Source organism: Bos indicus x Bos taurus, chromosome 9 (genome assembly GCF_003369695.1).
Source record: "Bos indicus x Bos taurus breed Angus x Brahman F1 hybrid chromosome 9, Bos_hybrid_MaternalHap_v2.0, whole genome shotgun sequence".
Lineage (NCBI taxonomy): Eukaryota > Metazoa > Chordata > Mammalia > Artiodactyla > Bovidae > Bos > Bos indicus x Bos taurus.
This window is the reverse complement of record NC_040084.1, coordinates 25,391,124-25,415,051: the sequence shown is the minus strand read 5'-3', so window position 1 is coordinate 25,415,051 and position 23,928 is coordinate 25,391,124. Positions and strand designations below refer to the sequence as shown.

Sequence of the window (23,928 nt, the reverse complement as noted above, 5' to 3'; positions counted from 1 at the left end):
TTTTTAAAGTACCTGTTGTATTCTCTTTCTAGTTCTGTAATTTTATCCAGAAAGGATAAAAAGTACCATAACTTGTACTTATTCAATTAATCTATAGTTATGCTCCCTAATAATCACTTTTCTTTTTTTTTTAATTCAACATATATTTATTCATCTAATTAACTGGACAAGACAGTGAACTTAGTCTGTAAAGTATTCTCTTCTGACATTTGGTAAAATTCTATTATTGGTCTTCATTAATCATAAATTAATACATAACTAATGATTTTATTTTCTAGAGAAAGAATAGTTCCAAATACAGCTTGTAAACATACATTAAAAATAATTTTCTATCCAAGTAGTCAAAAAATTAAAACTTTAACAAAAGTGCTATTTTTCATATATTTAATGAATTAAAAGCAGTACAGCATCCAGTTGAACAGTAGTGAAGGCAAATTGATACTCTCACCTTATAACTTAGAACAATTCTTTAAGAAAGTATTATGACCATATGTACTTTAAGAAGCCATACAACTTTCCACATCTCTGGGTATAATATCGTTGTTTATTGCATCTCTATCTTAAAGAAACAATCTAAAATTTGGAAAAAGCCAGATATTTATGAAAATGAGTATTTAGCCTTTTAAACTGATAAAATTTAGAAAACACCTAAGTGTTCAACATATAGTATATTGTTTCCTACTGAAAAACTTGTAATCCTAATGCCAAGGAGAAAAATGTTTATGAAATTAATATTTAAAGGGAAGAAGAGTCCTAACCCTCATTACAAACATGTTATTTCCTTTCTGAACATCCTCAAATCATCTAATGGTTTTATTTTTATTGATCCATTGTCAGATACCATTTTTTGCAATCTGCTTTTTCCTTTTCAGAAATCAGGGCATTTTCTCAGAATCTTTTGACAACTTTTTTTTTTTTCCTGAAATTTCTCAGAAATTGCTTCCCATGGTTGTGACTGTAAAATATTTTCAGAACCCAGAGTTATAATTTGTCTGGTATTGACATTTTAGCTCTTTAGGTAGATAATCAACCCCTCTCTCTTTTTTTTAATTGTGTTAATAAATGTGTTTTATTATACTTCTAAGTTCCATGTGTTCAAATGTATTCTCTAATATTTTCAATATAGGAGATAAAGTCTTTGCTTTCACTTTTTGGAGGTCAATTCATCAGTAGTCAGGAAACTTATGGAAAGGTAAGTTGAATTTACATTTTTTATTAGACCTATATATATAGTATCCTTAGAAATCTTAAATTTATATAGTTACTTGTGTCTGTTTTTAAGGGCAGTTGAATAAAAAGGATATTTTGGGGAAATTTTTGTTTTGGAAAGTTAGATTTATCTCCAATTTTCACTTTATTAGTTTTTAAATTTTACTTTGGTAGTCTACCATAATTTTTATCTGTCCCTTTATTGAAAAGAGGTCTGTCCTCTGTTGATGAGGTATAATTAGAATTTAGCTGCTTTCAGACTTATTTTTGGTACTCATTTTATAATTTTAAATTAATTATGCATATGTGAAATTGTGAGTTTATGAGCCATATATTTGGGTTTGACAGTTTATCAGTGTAATGGGGAAGTTTAAAAAACAAAAAAAATCATTTACAGTTCTTCTTTGACGTGACTTATAATTTGGTGAGACTGCCTTCTAGTCTTTTGATATATGTTTTCCCCCTTCGTTGTAATACTAGCAATGAACTTCTGGATCTCTTTTTCATTTGATAGCATTAATATAGTCACATATAATATAATCACATATATAATATAGTCACATATAATATAGTCACTCTGCTTAGCATTGATTACTAACAGGACTGTGTATTTTTCCATCAGTTAAGTCAACCATAATTTATCTAATGATTTCACTTAATTCAGCTTGCTTTAAAATTTTTCCTAATAAAAATAATACTAAGGTTACTGTCTTTTCCCTGTTTGGGTTATTTTGAATTTTTTTGTAGGATAGTATAAAAATTGGAATCAAGACTGGGTCTGGCAGGGAGGTCTTCTCATAAAAAGTGAGAGAACTTAAATTGAAAGTTCTCTGGTATTGGACTTTTACACCTGAAGTGAAGTGAAGTCGCTCAGTCGTGTCCGACTCTTTGCGACCCCATGGACTGTAGCCTACCAGGGTCGTCCCATGGGATTTTCCAGGCAAGAGTACTGGAGTGGGTTGCCATTTCCTTCTCCAGAGGATCTTCCCCACCCAGGGATCGAACCCGGGTCTCCTGCATTGTAGGCAGACGCTTTACCGTCCGAGCCACCAGGGAAGTGAACTTCAATTATTGATGGAGGAGGAAAGGAGAGAGCGTGTGGATATAATTGGGTGAGGGGGATGAACTGAGGTTGGGGTCCTGCTACATATTGCTGCATTCTGGCAAGTGGTTATCTGGGGGGAGCACAAAGATGCCTATAATCTTGGGTATTAAAACCCCCTGATGCACTTGGAACTTTTTTCCTTGGATAAAATAATAAATGATAATTGAATAATATACTCTATATAATTTTTCATCATAGTTATTGCAGAGACCCCACCCTCTTAGGTGGCCAAAGCTAGCTAGAAAAAAAAAAAAGATGATTCAGACATATATTACTTAGTAATTCAAAACAAAATAGCTGTATTATAAGAAAATTTTAGCAACAATAAAAAATATTCTGAGATTATACTTAAGGGTAAAATGTGCATTAATTCTTGGTCATAATACATATGAGCAAACATGAAATTAACCTTAAGTTTAAATAACCTTAAATTTCCGGTAAAAAATGTTTTCATTTATATGATCATTTTAAAAAGAATTCTGATTTTGTACTGTATTATCCTAACAGGTTACCTATTAATTAATTTTTTTTCCACTATTGGAGCAGTTTTTATTTTGGTTAGTGTCAGATTAGATATTGTCACATAAAAGTAGCAAATAGGAATTTCTTCTTACTGACTTCTTAAATAAGGTCATAAAACCACTTAGAAGTAAGTTGTATATTATTATTTCTTTCAGTCTCCTTTTTGGATTCTTAGCATTCCCTCTGAGGATATTGCCAGAAACTTAATGAAACGGACAGTGTGTGCCAAGTAAGAAAAACTTATTATGTTCTCCTGCATGAGTGTAAGCTGGACTTCTCGTAACTACTCTGTTCTTTCGCTATATTGGCAGAAAGTAGAAGGGGTTGATTGTTGTGAGCCCAGTTTAGCTTGTAGTTATGTGTATTTGCCACTGGATGGTGGTAAGAGAACAGAGGAGAGTTACCTACTGAAACCGTGGATGAGAGAATCTCAGATGATGAAATGCAGAAACACGTGCTTTAGAATAATTTTTTTAAACTTCTATATTAAGCAAGCATATGGTTTAAGATGTAAATGCTATGTTATTACATAGGAAAAATGCCACATTTAATTATAACCAAAGTATTGAAAGCCTAAAAATCTTTTTCTTATATATGGTTTTTAATTAGATGAACAGATCGGTGAAGTGTAAGATGACAAAAAATGAAGCCTACCATAAAATATGTTTTACTGTTTTATTTGTTAGTGTAGTTCTGATTATAATATCTTGATGTGAATTAATATAATGATGTCATTCTTGTTTATCCTGCCTGAGTGTTTTCTGGCTTTCATCATTAGTATCTATTCTTCCTTCCTTCTTGTTTCGTTGTTGGAAAAATCTGTCTTTGGGTTTGGAAATTAAACTGCATTTTCAATTAGCATTTTAAAATTGAAAAACTTATGCTATCCTTGCTTTTTTTTTTTAACACTCCTCTTCAACTCCCTGAAGATTTTGACAGATTTATGAGAAATTCCTTCTTTTTGCTTGGAAATTATACTTAATAATGCAGTGCAAATAAGAATTTACATATATCTAGTTTTGTTAATATGGTTAGCAATGCTTTATTATTGAGTAGATTACAACCCCCATATAATTGAGGGCAGGAGGAGAAGGGGGCAACAGAGGATGAGGTGGTTGGATGGCATCACCAAGTCAATGGACACGAGTTTGAGCAAACTCCAGGAGATGGACAGGAAAGCCTGGCATGCTGCAGTCCATGGGGTCCCAAAGAGTAGGACATGACTTGGTGACTTAACAACAATTGAAAACTAGCTGCATTGCTCAGTCTAATCTCATAAATTGAAGCTTGTTAATGAGTTTTACTTAGTCAATAAAAATGACCAGAAAATGGAAACAGAACTAAAAAACATGTCATTTGAGTAATTATCACTGTATGTTAGCATATTAAAATTTATGGCTCTGAGAGATGTTTGAATTCCAAAGATAAATCTTATAGGCTTAAAATAGCTTACTGAGAACCAGATTTATATGCTTCCTTCATAGCTCATATCTTTGATGAATGCATTTGAGTAATGGTACAGTAAATAGTTGTGTAATACTTGTGTAACTTTATGAAATAATATCCCTGGCCGCTTTTTCAGTTCAGTTCAGTTGCTCAGTCGTGTCTGACTGTGACCCCATGGACTATAGCACGCTGGGCTTCCCTGTCCATCACCAACTCTCGGAGGTTGCTCAGACTCATGTGCATTGAGTCAGTGATGCCGTCCAACCATCTCATCCTCTGTCATCTCCTTCTCCTCCTGCCTTCAGTCTTTCCCAGCATCAGGGTCTTTTTTAGAGAGTCGGTTCTTCGCATCAGGTGGCCGAAATATCGGAGCTTCAGCTTCAGCATCAGTCCTTCCAATAAATATTCAGGACTGATATAGGATGGACTGGTTGAATTTCCTTGCAGTCCAAGGGACTCTCAAGTCTTCTCCACCACAGTTCAAAAGCATCAGTTCTTTGGTGCTTAGCTTTCTTTATGGTCCAACTCTCACATCCATACTTGATTACTGGAAAAACCATAGCTTTAACTATATGGACCTTTGTTGGCAAAGTAATGTCTTTGCTTTTCAGTATGCTGTCTAGGCTGGTCATAGCTTTTCTTCCATGGAGTAAGCGTTGTTTAATTTCATGGCTGCAGTCACCATCTACAGTGATAATGAAGCCCAAGAAAAGAAAGTCTCTCACTGTTTCCATTGTTCCACCATCTATTTGCCATGAAGTGATGGGACTGGATACCATGATCTTAGTTTTTTGAGTTTTAAGCCAGCTTTTTCACTTTCCTCTTTCACTTCATTAAGAGGCTTTTTAGTTCCTCTTCACTTTTCTGCCATAAGGGTGGTATCATCAGCATATCTGAGGTTATTGATATTTCTCCCAGCAATCTTGATTCCAGCTTCAGCTTCATCCAACCTGGCATTTCTCATGATGTACTCTGCATATAAGTTAAATAAGCAGGGTGACAGTATACAGCCTTGACATACTCCTTTCCCAATTTTGAACCAGTATTGTTGCATGTCTGGTTCTAACTGTTCCTTCTTCACCTGCAAACAGATTTCTCAGGAGGCAGGTAAGGTGGTCCCGTATTCCTGTCTCTTGAAGAATTTTCCACAGTTGTTATCCACACGGTCAAAGGCTTTAGCATAGTCAGTGAAGCAGAAGTAGATGTTTTTCTGGTATTCTCTTGCTTTTTTGTTGCTCCAACAGATGTTGACAGTTTGATCTTTGGTTCCTCTGACTTTTCTAAATCCAGCTTAAACATCTGGAAGTTCTCAGTTCACATAGTGTTGAAGCCTAGCTTGGAGAATTTTGAGCATTACTTTGCTAGCGTGTGAGATGAGTGCAATTGTGCAGTACTTTGAACATTCTTTGGCATTGCCTTTCTTTGGGATTAGAATGAAAACTGACCTTTTTCAGTCCTTTGGTCAGTGTTGAGTTTTCCAAATTTGCTGGCATATTGAGTGCAGCACTTTCACAGCATCATCTTTTAGGATTTGAAATAGCTCAGCTGGAATTCTATCATCCCCACTAGCTTTGTTCATCATAGTGATACTTCGTAAGGCCCACTTGACTTCCCTTTTTAGTCTTTGTATATTTTTCATGGTTGAGGTTATACCTTAAGTGATAACTAAGTAAAAGTAGTATCACTGTGGAGGCCTTCTCCCTATAATTAATAGGTAAAGGGGAAGTCATTTTCAGAGGATAAAATTGACAATCCTAATTGTAGCATTAATTATTCTTGAATAACAGACATTAGAAGTGTGTATTCAAAACTCACTTAGATTCAGATTTTTTTGTGGTAGAATAGGGATTGAAAGTTGATTTTATTTGACTTATTTTTAACATGCACTGTTTTTTTTTTTTTTTAGCATATTACAGAGTGAAAAATATAACAAATGCCTAGGTACCTATCTTGTTAAATCTCAACATTTTGGGGTAATTTGCCACAATTTTTTAAAAAAATAAACCATTACAGAAATGATTGGTGCTCCCTCTGTACACTTCCCAGTTCTAACCCTCCTTCCTTCAAAGGATAGTTTCTTAAAGCATTATTTGTGAGAAAGGTTTCATTATTATTGCTATAATCAGTGAAATATTTTTGATCATACGAATATTAATAAGTTGACGCCATGCTTATTTATATAGCAGCCATGGGAAATGTAGCAATCCATTTAAGTTTTCTAATGTCTAAAATAGGAATCATAATAGTGCAGTCATATATATGGAAACAGTTTACTATGAAAATCTAAATCATAAAAGGTGTTACTCCAGTGTGCCAGTTATAATGGAAGCTTATGATGTTATATATGGAATATTTTTATTTTTCTATTTACATATAAATTTATTATATGTATATAAATTATATGTTATATAAATTCTTTCTGAAAGAGGATATGGAGTATTATTTTTACTGAATCTGGGTTGTCACTCCAAGCATTAGTTCCTTTATTATTACTGTATAATAGTTCATTAGGGATAATTATGAATTGTGGCATTGTCTGTGCCTTTCCTGAATGGCCTGGAGTTCTTGTCTTTTTGCATAGAGAAGTGATGTATGGATTCTGGAGTCAGATGGATTGGGGTTTGAATCCTACCTTACAAATTGCTATATGAATTGAGAGAGTCATTTAATCTTTTTGTACCTCAGTTTCCTCACTGGTTAAATGGATGATGATACTGATAGCTACCTCAGGATTCCTATTAGGAATACCTGAATTAATATTAAATGGCCTTAAAACAGTCCCTGGTACTTTGCGTTATATTAAGTGTTAGCTCTTACTTAGCTGAGTAAGAGTAGTATAATTGTAGAGGCCCTGTTTCTATAAATTCAGTACAAGGGAAAGGAGGAATTCATTTTCAAAGGATAATATTTGCAGTCCTGAGAGCAGCATCTTTTCTAATCATAAAGTAGTTGATTTTAGATGCACAAAACTGTAATATATAGATCAAGTTTCATTACAACTGATTCTAAAAGTGGTTTTGTTGATTGCAATAAAATTTTGCTTAATTTTTTTTATTCCCTAAAATAGATATAAACTTGAGATTTTTTTCATAATAAGAATTTTTTATTTAAAAGTAACAATTACTAAGTGTTATCAAATATGGCTAGATATTAATGGTAACATTTTTATCCATTTTTCCTTTTATGTAGAAGACATTGGGAAAGATTGAATTTTCTGCACTTTATAACTGTTTCATTAAAAGAAGTGATTTTTATGGCATCATTTGTGTTCTAGTTTTAAAAAAAAATGAAATGATAATGGTGAAGACTTCGAAAAAGATCTTGACTTACAAATTCTTCTTCTGTGTAAAGTTCAACTTGTGTTTGTAATTTAGACTTAAGCTATATTTGTTTTCAGGATACGTATTTCTCATTTAATAGCTTAGAAACATAGGCAGTAATTGTTTTGGTGGAGCGAGCATAAAGAACCAATGAAATAACTGTTACATATTACTGTATGAACTAACTTTTTTTACTGAGGTTAGTGCCAATCATTTATTTCCTAGGTCTATATTTGAACTGTGGGGTCATGGGAAGTGTCCAGAGGAGCTGTACAGTTCTCTTAAAAACTACCCTGTAGAGAAGATGGTACGTAGCAAATGTGGCTTTATATAAGTAGATCTGTAGATACTGTACTATCTACATGTGTACTATGTACAAAACTTAAAGGATTTATCTGCTCTTATTTTAGGTTCCATTTCTGCATTCAGATTCTACATATAAAATAAAGATTCACACATTTAATAAAACACTGACACAAGAAGAAAAAGTCAAACGGATAGATGTAAGTGAATTTAGCAAAAACCAAAACCTATGGTCGCAAAGAGTTGGACACAACTGAGCATGCAGGCAAAAGCAAAGCTAAAAGGACCTATGAGATTAACGTAAAATAGCCACCGTTGATGGATAAGAATCCCCAGTGTCTACTGAGTGCTTTTGTACCACATTGCTAAGCACTTTTCATGTTTTGTCTTATTTAATAGCTGATAACCAGACTTACAATATAGGAATTATTATATAAGCACTATTTTTCCTTTTAGATATTTATATTATTGAGAGTTACTTTTATTTTTTAGGCACTTGAATTTCTGCCATTTGAAGGGAAAGTAAATTTAAAGAAGCCACAACATGTATTCTCTATTTTGGAGGATTATGGTTTGGACCCAAACCACATCCCTGAAAATCCACATAATATTTATTTTGGTAGATGGGTAAGCAAGTGTTCTTTTTACCTATTTTAGTTTTCTTTAAAACCTAAATGTTAGTCCTTTGAATTGGACTCTATATGTAAAACTTGAAAGGAGCCGAAGAGTCAGAACTACTGTGTGAAGTAAAATCAGTGGAAAATATGTGGTTGTGTGTTTTTTTTTTCCCCCCCCGAGATTCTGATGAAATGCAAGAGGATTATTATAAGGTGTTATAAGGTGTGGGGCCTAGGTAGGAGGTTGCCTACCTGGAAACCTTAACCCAAAACTTGCTGGAAAGCGTGAACTGCTTTTTAAATAAAAGTAGAGAAAAGGCAGAGTGCTGTGACAGCAGGAACCTCATTTGTGAAGCTCTGTGATTGAGGTTTCCATTCTTAAAGGAAATTACTGCAAAGCAGTTCTGCCCACTTCCCTGAGGCACTGAGAGGGCAAGTGGAATCTGTGGCTTATGCTACAAGATATTGCTATTTAGGAGAATAAAAGAGGTGGTTAGAGCTCCCTACCAGCTCCTGGAATAGTTGCATTCAAATTCAATTCATATGTGCTTTGAAAAGCAGAAGTAAATGGGAACACACTAAGAAATAACAAGTGTATGTCGGTAACTGCCTCAGTCACATTTTTATATGAAGCAGTGATTAAGTGGAAAGAAGTTATTGTCATCAAGATACTGTGGATTTAATGTGAATAATTATTTTAAATCCGTTTTGTAGATTTATACTTATTGAAAAATATCTCTGATCTAGATTGCAGATGGGCAGAGAGAGCTTATTGAGTCATACAGTGTCAAAAAGAGACACTTTATTGGAAATACAAGCATGGATGCTGGTTTATCATTCATCATGGCCAACCATGGAAAAGTGAAAAAAAATGATATTGTATTTGATCCATTTGTTGGAACAGGTATTTTTATTTAATTGTTTTAAACTAATGTAGAAATGTTACTTGTTTATATTAATCAAGGTCATAGTATTATTTTTGCTAAAAGATTAAGTAGAATAATTTTTTATTTATCACTAAATAAGAGACAACCACATATTTGTATAATAGTTAGTATTTGACATTTTTGCTACTTCCAGAGATAACGCTGAAAGAAATTTTGTGGGCTCTGTTTTTATTTTTATTATGTTTTTAAGAATTTTGTGGGTTTTTTCCCCATAAGTAATGACTCAGGGGATCATACCATTCATTATAGAAATGTTGTAAAGCTTTACAGTTTCTTTATATAGGAAATTTCTTACTGTACTTGAATTAAAAAAACGGGAAAACACTTGAGGAAGAAAGACTTGAGTGACACAATTTTAAAAGTATTCATCTTTTAAAATTGGCAGTTACATACTTACATAAAAAATGATTAATGTGCCTTATCTTTGGGTTGTGGAGGTTCATGTGTGAAGTTTGAAAATAAGAAAAGTGACTAAGGATCAGTGGCCTAGAGCATGACTGCTGAGGCCGTTACCTGGGTTTTGTACGCCCTTGATTGGATGTCCTCGTAGTTAACTTTGTGTGAAAGCCCAAGGTTATTTCACCTGAGTGAAGACATTTTCCTTCAACCATTTTTCTTCCATCTTGCCTATGCATATGGAGTATTCACAATTAGGTTCGCCTAAATTCACTATGTTCAGACTGTAAGAATAAATTATGTGCAGTTGGAATTTCTCACTGTAGTGGTCTTTCCCTGTCAGAAACTCCTCTGAAACTCCGTAAGCAGTGATGATGCAGGAGCTCCCATTTGTTGAATAGAAAACATGTCACGTACTAGCTGTGCATTCCAAGGTTACTGTCTGATTTAACTCTCTACAGCTACTGAGACTGAGATACTTTACAAAATCTTCCTGAGATTATGGCACAGAGATTAAGGGACTTGCGCAAACTTATGCATGGTAGACGTCTCATGGGTTTCACACTCAAGCAGACTAACTCCAGGGCTCAGTGCCTGTTACTGTCATAGCACTGCCTCTCTCAGCATTAGGATTTGCCAGCCAGCTGCTGTTGCTAAGTCGCTTCAGTCGTGTCCAACTCTGTGGGATCCCATAGACGGCAGCCCACCAGGCTCCCCCGTCCCTGGGATTCTCCAGGCAAGAACACTGGAGTGGGCTGCCATTTCCTTCTCCAATGCATGAGAGTGAAAAGTGAAAGGGAAGTCGCTCAGTCGTGTCCGACTCTTAGAGACCCCATGGACTGCAGCCCACCAGGCTCCTCCATCCATGGGATTTTCCAGGCAAGAGTGCTGGAGTAGGGTGCCACAGCCAGCTACTGTACCATAAACTAACGTGAGGAATACAGCACATTAGGAGCAAATAGAATCAAGGTCAAGAGATTTCTAAATGGTGGAATAATTTCCTGAGTTGTTAAATCAATCTTGGTGCGTCTCTCTGCTCCATTCCTCCATTGTCTCTGTATATCCTACCCCTGACATATTACCCATTCCTTTTTTTCCTATCCTAATCATCCTAAGTGCCTCCCCAACTTTTTGAACTTGACAGGAAATAAAACTTATGGAAATGTTACAATTATAAAAATAAGAGAAAGAAATCCTACATATCCCTGACCCAGAGTGGACTGTTGTTAAAATTTGGCATTATTTGCTTTATCACTTTCTCATTATGTTTTATATACACAGTATTTTTCTTTCTGTACCATTTGAAAGTAAGTTGCATCCATTATATCCCTTTACCTCTCAAACACTTTAATATGTATTTCTTGATGATAAGTATATTCTCTTACATCACCACAGTATAGTTTTCACTGTTAGTAAACATACTATTCAGATAGTACTTTAGAGTTGGTATTCCATTGTTGTTGGTTGACTCACGAATGTTTTTTATACCATCTTTTTTCTTTTTCATTCTAGCATCAGGTGTTGTATTTTGTTGTCAGCATTTCTTTGATCCCTTGATATGGAATATATCCAAAGTCTGTCTTTTTCTTTTAGGAAACTTGGAATATTATCCCTCCTCTCTTTATTTTTTATCCAGAATATTCCTTATTTTGGCTAATTTGATGTTTCCTTATGGTTAGATTAAGGGGTCTTACTTTCCTGGCTGGACCACTGCATCAATGATTTTGTGTCCTTCTTAGGGCATCCACATAGTACCCATCTCTCCCCATTGGTAATGTTAATTTTGATCAACTGATTAAGATGGTGTTTGATTTTTTTTTCCCCCCACTGTGTGATTACTATTTTTTTTCCATGCATTTAATAGGCAGTGTGTATGGTGACACACCAAGATCCTACATCTGAATCACCCCCACCCTGTGGTTGTCAGGTTTAGCACTGATTGTCGGTTCTTGCCTACACCTGTCTTGACTTTGGCTACAAAGGGATGATTTTCTGTCTTCAGCACTCCCTCCAGTGGACACCTTTCTTATTATAAGCAAAAGCTGTTTCTTTTCCTTTGTATTCATTTATCTATTGTTTATAAGAATTAGTGGATTTCCCCTCCTTTCCCCAAGTGGTCTTAATTCATTTTTTTCTTAATTATTTTATTGCTCAAATTGTCCCAGATTTGTCTTGTGCAGGCCCTTTCATACTGGATCTGTCTTGTGATATGTTCCTGTAGTCTTTTTTTTTTTTAACACCTCCCTCTTCTTTCTGGCTCATTCAGACCCTGGAATCAGTCATGTCTCTTAGAAATTCTTATTTCTTTTAGTGGGGAATGGTATTAATATTAGAAACCAAGATCTAGGTGCTAGGTATTTTTGCTTCTACACCCTTTCAGCAGACAACTTGGAAATGCATGTGTGTGTGTGTGTGTGTGTGTGTGTATGTATATATAATCTGTATATAAATGTATATGCAAATATACATATTCATGCATATGTACTGTATGTACACATAACTAAACGTATATGCATAGTTTAGAACTTGTGAGTTCTCACATATACTACAGATTCCACTCTAACCTTTTTTCACTTAACAATATTTCCTAGAAATCACTTTCTTTAGTTCATAGAGATTGTTTTCATCTATTTTACAGCATACTCCATGGGTTTGAAATGAAATGAAAGAGTCAGTTGTACCTGACTCTTTGTGACCCCATGGACTATATAGTCCATAGAATTCTCCAGGCCAGAATACTGGGTAGCCGTTCCCTTCTCCAGGGGATCTTCCCAACCTAGGGGTCAAACCCAGTCTCCTGCATTGCAAGCAGATTCTTATGTACTGTAATGTATTCAGATAGTCTCCTAAGCTTGGGTATAGGTAGTTTCCCATATTCACAGTTATAAATAGTGCTTGCAATGAATAATCTTTATATATATACTTTTATAGTGTTGGAAACACAGCTCTAGGGTAAATTCCTAGAATTAGGAAATTAGGTTGAAGAGTTTACATAATTTTGTTAAATGTGGCGAAGTTACTCTCCATTATGCCATTTTGCTTTCTTGCCAGCAATATATAGGAGTCCCTGTTCCCCCACAGCCTCACCAGCAGAGTGTATTATCAGGCTGTTGAAATTTGCCAGTCCATTGGGTGAAAATGTTATCTCAGTGTAATCTTAATTTGTATTTTTCTTATGAGTGAAGTCTAATAACTTTCTATTTTAAGGCCTAGCAGTGTAACTTTTTTGGAATTTTCTTAAAGTCATTTCCCTATTTTTCTGTAGATATTTTGGTTTCCCCCCTTATTTTTAAAAATACTTTGTATTTTAGTCCCCCTCTTTTTTTCCTGTTTTAATGTATATAAATATATAAAATATTTTCTCTCAGTTTGCCATTTTTCTTTTGATTTTGTGTGTAACTTTTTTTTTTTTTTTTTAACCAGGCAATAGCTTTCCCTACGTCCAAGTTATAGAGGAATTCAGCTATGGTTTCTTCAGTAGTTTTGATTTTTTCCTTTTAGATCTCTGATGCATTTGGAGTTTATTTTTTGTGTGCTGTGAGGAATAAATCTAATTTGTCTTTTTCCAAATGCTAACCCTCTATTGCTGGGGTCCTGCCCCGGCTGATCCAGGGTATTCGAAGGAGAGACGGCGTAGGCGAAGATCAGGAAACAATTGCTTAATTAAATGTTAATTAAGGATATAAAGAGTAATAGAATGAGGATAGCTCAGTAGGAAAATTCAGTGGAGAAAAGAGGCTGAGTAGCTTGGTTTACGCAGGAGACCAATAAAACTTCAAGACAAGAAGTTTGCACCACTCACGTAGGCCGCAGGCGTCCTTCCGTTCTCCCGAAGGAGAGGAGACACTGAGGCCTCCCCGGTCGGATCTTAGAAGCCCAGGCATAATTAGTAAGCATGGTGGGTTCCGCGCTCCGGATGGAGACTCAGCCAGAGTGAAAGAGAGAGCGACATGGGGAGACCAGTATTTCGAGAAACTGATCCCAATTCTTTATTTTCCAGAGTCTGTTTTTATACACTGAGATGTTATACAAAAGTCACGTGGGGACAGCAGTCCTGACTTTTATTAAAGTCAGGTGCTTCACACAAATGTATACAGAGGTCTTAGGGGTGTTACATCATCTTCTGGCCAGGGGGGCCTGCTGACAATTTACGACCCTCTCCTTGTGACAGCGGTCAGTCAATCAGGACACTTATTTCTCCAGGGCTGATTATTCTCAAAACAGACGCCACCCAAATAAAGTTACATTCCTACAGGGTGAGGGTGTAGTGGGTTTTAGTTAAGGAAAGAATTTACTTAGCCTAAGGTCTAACGTGATTAATATCAAAGGTTAATACTTATTTCTTCTATATATTCATTAATGTGTGTAAGGGCAGGGGATGTGGAGATGTAGCAACAAACATTGGCTCAACAAATGAAAAACCCTTCACCAACACAATTTCTAATCAGCCCACTATACTTATAGTTTTCTAACTTCTCTAAAGAACCTGTTTTTAGAGGGTTTAAAGCATCTCGTGCCTGTCACGGTTGGGAGGCTGTGAGCAATCACATGTGGCCGGACGAGCCTGTCAGGCAGGCTAGAGAACCTTCAGAGGAGTTTGTAGGTTAAAACATTCTTATCACGCCCAGGAATTATTATTAACTGGAGCTCTAGGTTAACTCCTTCTCCAAAAGAGGTGGTGGGGGACAGCCCCCTGTAAAGTCAGAGGTGTAGGTGAGAGCACAAAGTAGTAAAGTAGGCAGGCTCTGGTTATGGGGGTAGATGCTCGAGGAGTTCCAGGGGGACTCCTGAGGCTCGATCCCGCCTTTGCGTATGTCGAGCCTCCTTCCTCATGACCTTTGTCACGGGCGGAGTACCTCACTCTGGCCCCCAACACTCTATTAATTATCTTGTTCTTGGATTTCTAAAACCTTTTTCTGGGGAGTGATTTTTTATGAGATACATACATGTACGTGTTTAATATGCACACACACACACACACATACACATAGGCAAGATCATAAAGATTAAAAATAGTTACTGGTATGGGTAAAATTTTCTTCCCTTGACATGGATGAGGCTGGGCATGTTATGAAATGCTAACTTCCATAGCAGTCAAGATGTTGACTACCTTTAGTCTGGGAAGAGGTGAGAGATCTGCCCCTAATGTGCTTTAGGGCAGCTCTTTAGAGTGAGGGGCATATCTTGGTCATTTAAGTGTTTGTATAGGACAGTTACAGAGGATAAGATGATGGGATGGCATCACCGATTCAATGGACATGAACTTGGGCAAACTCAGGGAAATGGTGAGGGACAGGGAACAGGGAAGCCTGGTGTGTTGCAGTCTATGGGTTTTCGAAGAGTCAAATACGATTTGGCGACTGATTGATAACAACATAAGGACAATTAACGGAGAAATTAATTGCACTATGCAGGACAGTTAATGAAAAATTGCAGGAGGAAGATCTTTGCAAAGACGTTGCTAAAATACATTTCATAATTTGTGCTTGTTGTTTAAGCATAGCTTTAAGACTTTAGCTGTTAGTGCTTTTGTTTTAAAACTGGTGCTCAGTTGGTCCTACTCTTCGCAACCCCATGGACTGTAGCCCACCAGGCTCCTCTGTCCATGGAATTTTCCAGGCAAGAATACTGGAGTGGGTTGCAATTTCCTTCTCCAGGGAATCTTCCCCACCCAGGGGTCAAACTCACATCTCCTGCATTGGCAGGTGGATTTTTCACCACTGGCTCCACCTTTAGAACTGATAATGGCCAGTAATTGTGAACAGGCAACAGTTTTTAAGCAGTTTGTCCTCTTGCTTGGGCCTTTTCTCTCTGATGGGTAGTACCTTCTGAAGGATTGGAGAAATAAGCAGCCCTGTGCTTTCCTCCATGGTCATAGTTTTTCACACACTATTGGTTATTTTTGTCCTTTTTCCTTTTTAGTTTTTGTTTGTTTATAAATGTAAGTGTCTGCAATCCCTTTTCTGTTTTAAAAGTATAAAATTGATATTTATTAGTTTCCTAAGTGCTTTACCCACAGACTACTTATGACTTTTGATATTCTCAAGGTTATAGAGTAGGTTAGAGAACTTCTGGGAAGTTGAAAGGAGAGATATAATCTTTTGCTACCTAAATACCTTTTTCTTTTGGACAGTCTGCTGTCTTGTCTAGAATGACATTATAAGCTGCAGAAGTACACTTTTCATTTCTGTTTTAGCAAATACATTGATTCTCATTGTAGTAAGTTTTTTTTTTTTTTTTTTAAGTTTTGCATCTCCATTTTTCTAAGGGAGAAGATACATATCCTGGATCAGCTCTCAGTAATTAGAAAATACTGCTATTCTAATATGAACATCACTAAAGGAGTGATGAGGATGCATCAGTTGAATACCTATAATGTCACAGGCAGACCTGTGATGTGATATAAGACTTGTGAATGATACACAACTCTTAACTGAGTGTATAGTCTTACTTAATCCGTTTAATAACAAATTTTTACTTTTGTGTATTTAAGTAGTAGCCTAATAAATATTTACTTCAGTTGCTGCTGATCTAGAGGAGGTTGTCTGATTATAGACCACTGTAACAGCAAAGAGAGTGAGTTTTAAATCCTTACTCTTACCAGTTACTATGTGACTTTGAGCAAAATTCTTAACTTGTTTGGGCCTCCATTTCATCATTTGTAAAACTGTAATAAGTAATATATTGTGAGGGTAAATGAGGTAATATATGTATATGAATTCATTAGGAAATTGTGTGATGCATGGTAGACAGTGAACTGTACTGTTTATCATTTTTAAATTATTTTGTTAAGCACTGAGATCCTTTTTGGTGAAAGATGTTAGATATAGCCAATATTGAATTGTTAGCATGAACAATTTGGCCATGAATTCATTTTCTAGTTCCTTCTTTGGCTGATTTCCAAGATATTCATAATTTGCAGTTATTTGCAAATTATGGCAGTGGGAAAAGTAATTGAGGGTTAAAATTATAAACTTCTGTTTCTTTGTTTATAATGAAAATAATTGGCATGAATTGTCTGCCAGTGTCTGCAGATGCAGTGACATAGCTCTGCAGCCATAGCTCAGATTCCTTTTCCCTTTCTCCTTTCTCAAATGAATCAACTCCTTTAGTGGAGAATATACCCAGGAGACTGGTTGTGTATTCCTTGGCTTCTTCTACCTTCAAATGGCCCATAGGTGTAAGGAAAAGAGTGAAATTTTATCTTTGCAAAATGATAGAGCAAGGTGTTGAGATACCCACTGTCCTAGCTCTGAAAAGAGACTATGAAGAGGAGGAGAGGAAGTTAGGAGAGAGATAATGGATCTCTATAGGTCTTTCTAATAATTTCTGCTTCCGTTTTATTCACCACTCTGTAGTCCCATTTTCCTGAGTCTCATAGTTTGGTAGACTTTCTGTTTTCTGGCAGTATCCTGCATAAGCTGCCAGTTTATTAGAGTTCTGTGTATTTTGTTTTCTTCTTTTAGGGTAACATAGGTAAAGTAGTATCACAATTTTTCCTCCTTTTCTTTCAGCAAAACTAAAGCCCAGTTCTGACTTTCACATTTTGTATAGCTTTCTGCTTAAATCTCTATAGATGGAAATCATAAATTAGTTTCTCCATTATAAAGTTCAGTTATTGTGTCCGTTTGCCTACCAAGTTATTGCCCAAACCTTAAACTGGTTACTGTTTAAGTAATAAGAAATTAAAACACTGGTTTACTAGTGTGGATCACACTGTGGTACTTTTACACTTGATAGCATAATGAGAAATTGGGTGAATTGCATTATCTGCCCCCTCAACACTTCACCCCTCCTTTTTTATTACCCCTTCTTCCACCAAAAAGCTTCCAAGAAAACTCCATCTGAGATATATAACTAAATGCAAAACTGCTTCAATTTAGAAATAAAATGAGATGATTAACAATGATAACCCAGTGACCAGAGAAGCTAATTTATAGTGATTTTATTTAAAACTTGAAAACCTTTAAAGAGTACAAAGTTAACTAACAGATGTAGTCTAACAGATTATTCATCTCCTTTCAGCAATGTACTCTAAATTGGGTCTTCTCAAAGCTCACTCTAACCAAATGGATAAGGTTCTGTTTAAGGAAGCACAGGAAAGCTTTTCTGTTCCCCTTGACAACTAGTTCTTCTAGGTGAGTATCTGCCTTAATTGGCAGAATTGCAGTAATGCTTCATAATTTGGATGAAGTGATTTTTTTTATGATTATTTCAAGTCATTACATACAGTATCTTTCCTAAATTTTGACTGTTCCATTTATAGGCTAAGAATTAGGAGGTCTTACTTTACCTCCTCAAACAAATGCTTTTTGTAGTTTGTATGGGGGAACCTAGTTTTTGATTTCTGCTATGCTATTAGTCTTCCATCTCTCTTACTCGTGGCTCCACTAGGAAGTAGTCAGTTGTTTTTCATTGAGCAAAGTATTTTTAAGTACATGTTACCAAACTATGTTTTAAATGACTATGGAAGGAACACGATTTATAGATTTATAGATCTATATCTATATAGATATATAGATCTATATCTATCTATAAATCTCAAAACAAGATTTATGGATCTTGACCCTCTGGAGGCACTACCCATCTTAATTTTAGAGATTACATTTCAAAAGGATAGAATGGAAAGAGCCCTAGTTATTTCCCCGTATCTAAGTTTGTGCATCGTCTAAGTATATGTTTCTGTATATTTCTGATTTCATATTGACTGGCAGATCTTTCTGCAGTAAAGCTATTAGGATTTACCCAGTCACTAAGAACATTTTTAGTTTGGGTATTTTATAAAGTGAAGTTCACTGAAAAGAACAGCTATTAACTTTATGAATTTTTGTTCTTAAACAATTTTAAAATATTTCATTTTTCATTAAGGGTTTCATTTTTAATTTCTATTAGGATTCTTTTTCATATTAAACTGGTCATACCTACCAAGTTACTTAGTCCCCTCAGATTGTATTAGGACATTTGTGTTTTCTTTGTTTATAACACTAGGTAAAAAGATTTGTTGTATTAACTGTTTTTGTTTATGTCTGATAATAGTTATTCAGAAATTTGTATTTACAGTTTTTTTTTAATAACAGCTTTATTCAGACATAATTGCCCTACCATAGATATTTACAGTTTAAAATGAGATAACTACCTCACTGATTATAGGAGTAACTGTTACTTGTCCTCATATTTTAATTTTTGTAAGAATTAATCTCTTATATATTAATTATGCCCTCTTTAAGTTATCTGAAACTCTGACTTCAGTGAGAATTAAGTTCAATTGTTAGAACTTACTTATTGCCAGCTCTTTGTGTAACAGCCTTATATGTTTATTTGTAAGAAGGGAGCAAGATGCTTGTATATAGACTTCTCAAAAATAAAAGGAAAATGTCTAAACACCTTATTTTCACCCAAAAAATGGATAATTTTCCCAAAGTAGTGCTAGGAATTTTTAAGTAGTAATGCCAGGACATATATTAATTCCTTGCTTTTGAACCAGGGTGCTGAGCACAGGTTAGGAGTTTGTTTTTTCATCCTGAAGCCTGTTAAATATGGCCAGAACCAAGGTCATTCCAGGGTACATTCCAGGTCATTCCAGGTACCTGTCTGCCTACAGGTAGTCTGTAAGAATCTGGATCAGATTAAATAGAGGAAGAAATAACAGTCTGGAACTTTCTGGTTAACAAATCACAACTGTGTGATTTTTTTCAGGTGGCCTTCTGATAGCTTCTGCTCATTTTGGTGCATACGTATATGGGACAGATATAGACTACAATACTGTTCATGGCTTGGGTGAGTAGTGGTTCTAGACAGTGTTACAGTCTTTCCTCTATAACAAGTGAGCAAATGAGTCTTTGCTCTTGTACCAAATGTACCTTTAAAATACTTAAATAGTTATGTATGGCATTATGCAGCTGCTTTTAATGTTAAAATATAGCACTGTGATATAGTTTTAGTTATTTTTACAACAATAAGACTTTTCATTGGGTATCTGCTTTTCATGAAGTTATCCAGTGAGCAAAATGATCTCCCAGGGGAACCAAAGATGAATAACAAAAAGCCCTTCTCTCAGAGCTATTTTTGGTCTTAGATTTTTAAAAAGTAGGCAGTCAATAAAGTTGTAAAACTTTATGGCTGGGAAAGAAGTAGGAGAGGGATGAACTAAGCCTTTTGTAATTAGTGTATTCACCTAGTAAAACATAGTTTCTATAATTTAAAATAATTTAAAAATTATCACCATTCTTTTGTTTAGCAGTCATTTGTTATGTGTATACTTGATTAATTACTCTAGTCCTTGAGTACCATATATGTTTTTGATTTCATAATTAACCAAAACATCTTCAAAGCAGTTAAGGTGACAGTAACTCTACAGATTCTGCATTAGACTGAGAGTAACTTGAAATAAGCATCGGCTTGGTTTTGAGGCAGTTCTGGAAAACACTTTTAAAATCTAGAAGCTACGCTAATGAAATGTGATTGCATGAAATTGAATCAATCTAAAAATATTTATTTATAGCTGAATAGTGTTAAAAATGTAAAGTTTCTTTGATTTTGAAATTGTATTTATGTTATTGTTTCATCGTTGTAGCTAGAATCAGCCTGTAAAACATGCTTTTTATTTTTCTCACCCAGTGTAAATGACTATATAGGTGAGAATTTATTAGACTTTCTTTTCTTGAAGTAATTTGATATATTGTATTTGATGAACTGCTTTTTTTTCTACCTTGACTTTAAGGAATTTAGTACTATAAGGAGAATGAATAACATTTTATAAAGTTCACCTAAATGGGCTAACCAGAAAAAGATAGTCTTTGTTTGCAGTATTTTAGCATAGACAGAGTGCTAAGAAGAATTATTCCTGTTTGCTTTTAGTAGAAACAGTCTGTTTGCTTTAAGGGTATTGTCCTGTGTGCTTCATTTTAATTTTTATTTATTAGAGTTACATGTAAAAGTTATATGCTAACCTCTCAGTCTGCTTGAGTAGAATTCTGATTGAGGTAGAATTTCCTCAGAGCTTATCCAAGGTGCTGTTAGATTTGCCCTCTGTTTCCTATGCTTCCCATCTCTTACTATACTCTCAAATACTTCCAAATTTCTTCTATTTTAAAAATGCAAAACTTTTTCTATCAACCCTATAGAGGCCCTCCTCCTAGCTACTACTTTGTTTTCCTCTTCTGTTTGCCAAAATGCTACTTAAAAAGACTAGTATTTACTTGCTATTTCCTCTTTTTCATCTCTTAACTGTCTTCTGCCTGTTCTTTTCCAGCTTCCATGCTTACTGAAAACTCAGGCCACAGGTCTACAGTACTTGGCAGTGTTGACCTTCATAACGCCTCCCTTGGTTTCCTAGACAGTGACTTCATCTGGTGGTACTTTGATTTCTTTGTCTCTTTCTCAGTTTCCTGAAGGCCCTGTGGTTTTCTTCAGGGTCTGTTTACATGTTGCTTTTCTCCAGGCATCTTTGTTAGCCCCTTCTATCACATTACATACTCTGCAGAGTCATGTCATTCATCTTTTAATTTTTAGGTTTCGTTTTTATTGTGAAGTAGATCATAATACAGAGGAGTTTATAAAAATAGAGAAATTATAGAACAAACATACAATTGCCACTTACGTTAATAAAAAATATCACTCATTCTTATACATTTAGCTTAAGTTCATTTACTGATATCTCCCAGTGTGTATATATATTCTGGCCTCTAACTCCCTGCTGAATATCTCTTTCTGAATCCTCTATAGATACCTCAAGGTATATCGAGATTGATGTATTGCAAATGAATTTCATCTTTTTTCCTAGGCTTGTTTTTCTTCTTGGTTTCTCAGATCTTAATTGACGATGTCATCATCTACTCATGTCTCCTAAACTAAAACTTTTGAACTTCCCTTGAGCCCCCACTTTAACTTTTCATATCTCGTGTCTCCCTTTTACTTTCTCTGTCTATGGTCACTGCTTCTGCATTTCCAAAGTTAGCTTTCTTCATTTCTGCTCCGTTTATCTCATTCATCAGTATTTCTTCATTGCTAGAAGAAAAGGACCATGTTCTGTTCAGCCCTATATCTATTTTTGTCATTTATTTATTTTAAATTGAAGGATAGTTGCTTTACAGTATTGTGTTGGTTTCTGCCAAACCAGCCCTGTATCTTTATTAGTGTGCTTTGAATGCATTAATTATTGAATGAGTGTTTTAAGACCATTTTACATGAAAGGATAATTAGACAGCACTACAATTTGCTGTTCAGAATATGTTTTTATAATAAGTTAAAATAAAAATAATTGTTCATTTGTATAAATGAAATTAAACTTCTATAAACAAAAGCAGGTTCTATTTGAGTTAGGTTTGGATGAGCTAAATATTGCTTTTAGCTAAATGACAAGAGTTAAGAATGTTGTTTGTTAGTTCTGTCTTCATTTTTCTTTCCCTTTAGGAAAGGCTAGTAGGAAAAACCAGAAATGGAGAGGACCGGATGAAAACATTAGGGCAAATCTTCGTCAGTATGGTTTAGAGAAGTATTACCTTGATGTCCTGGTCTCAGACGCATCTAAACCTTCCTGGAGGAAGGGCACGTATTTTGATGCAATCATCACTGATCGTAAGTATGTTTTTATACAAAAGTAGGAATAGGATTGGAGAAGGCAATGGCACCCCACTCCAGTACTCTTGCCTGGAAAATCCCATGGACGGAGGAGCCTGGTGGGCTGCAGTCCATGGGGTCGCGAAGAGTCGGGCACAACTGAGCGACTTCACTTTCACTTTTCACTTTCAAGCATTGGAGAAGGAAATGGCAACCCACTCCAGTGTTCTTGCCTGGAGAATCCCAGGGACGAGGGAGCCTGGTGGGCTGCCGTCTATGGGGTCACACAGAGTCAGACATGACTGAAGTGACTTAGAAGCAGCAGCAGGAGTAGGATTGAGTTCCTAAGGTCATTTATATTTCATGTACAAAATATATCAGTACAACAAAAAAGAACCAACTTGTACTAACGTTACCCCCACTCCTGACTTCTTTACATAGTGAGAAGGAAGAAGTTATGAATGTAGGGCAGGACATCAATTTAACTTCATGGTTTTGTTTTTCTAAACTATGTATATTAACTTGTCACCCCTTTTTTCTCTTCAGCTTATTTTCAAGACATAAATTTGTTTGTATATTTGTTTTATGTTTACCTGTAGTTGGTTATTAGCATACCAACTAGAGCCAAAATGTCATTTGCAATTATGAGATCAGATTTTGAAAAAGAGAGTTTCAGGTATCTCAGATTCTCTGTGTCTAACTTTTTGTGTTTGTTGTTGTTTTTATGCCCATTATAACTGGCATCTTCTTCCTAGAGTTATAAAAAATTTGGAGTTCTGTGAACCACTGGGATTGTGAACCCACTGAGCTTCAGGAATGTGCACAGGAACTTGTTTTCACTTGCCTCCTTAGCTCTTGGGCTTTTCAGGCATCCTGTCTAAGAATAGATCTGCCTTTTCTGTAGTCTTTGACTGTACATAATGGAAAGCTGTATCTCAGCCCTTCCATCTCAGACCTCTTCAGTTCTTTGGTAACTTAGGTGGTTTCATATATAACAAAAGGAAAATTATTAAGGCATTACAATGATAGTTCAGTTGGTTAAGAATCACCTGCAATGCAGGAGACCCCGGTTTGATTTCTGGGTTGGGAAGATCCACTGGAGAAGGAACAGTCTACTCAGTCCAGTATTCTTGGGCTTCCCTTATGGCTCAGCTGGTAAAGAATCCACCCACAATGCAGGAGACCTGGGTTTGATCCCTGGGTTGGGAAGATCCCCTGGACAAGGGAAAAGCTACCCCCTCCAGTATTCTGGCCTGGAGAACTCCATGGACTACAGTCCATGAGGTCTCAAAGAGTTGGATACGTTGTAAAGTTTCACTTTACAATGTCACTATGAATATACTTATGGAAATTGGGTGGCTTTTTATTTATAACCTACTGTATTACTTGCTCTCACTCTATATGTATTTATAAAAATATGTAATTTTGTTCCTGATCAGTTGAGAGTAAGTTGTGTCCATCTTGGCCCTTTACCTTCCTACACTCCAGTGTGTATTTCCTAAGAA

The 23,928-nt window shown here is 35.5% G+C and overlaps 1 protein-coding gene across 7 annotated transcripts in view; it reads left to right on the top strand.

Annotated features, from left to right (window-relative positions):
• TRMT11 (tRNA methyltransferase 11 homolog) overlaps window positions 1-23,928 on the top strand; it is a 64,528-nt gene that overhangs the window by 7,373 nt on the left and 33,227 nt on the right. For 6 of the 7 annotated variants that reach the window (XR_003512547.1, XR_003512546.1, XM_027551053.1 and 3 more), the window contains exons 2-9: window positions 1,127-1,192; window positions 2,992-3,065; window positions 7,828-7,909; window positions 8,013-8,105; window positions 8,398-8,532; window positions 9,270-9,426; window positions 19,562-19,642; window positions 22,277-22,441. Coding sequence is in view for 5 of the 7 variants with exons in the window: in XM_027551053.1 (XP_027406854.1) it covers window positions 1,127-1,192; window positions 2,992-3,065; window positions 7,828-7,909; window positions 8,013-8,105; window positions 8,398-8,532; window positions 9,270-9,426; window positions 19,562-19,642; window positions 22,277-22,441 (853 nt within the window). In the remaining 2 variants the exon portion in view is untranslated. The remainder of the gene's footprint in view (window positions 1-1,126; window positions 1,193-2,991; window positions 3,066-7,827; window positions 7,910-8,012; window positions 8,106-8,397; window positions 8,533-9,269; window positions 9,427-19,561; window positions 19,643-22,276; window positions 22,442-23,928) is intronic. The other variant, XM_027551057.1, reaches the window with a different exon arrangement.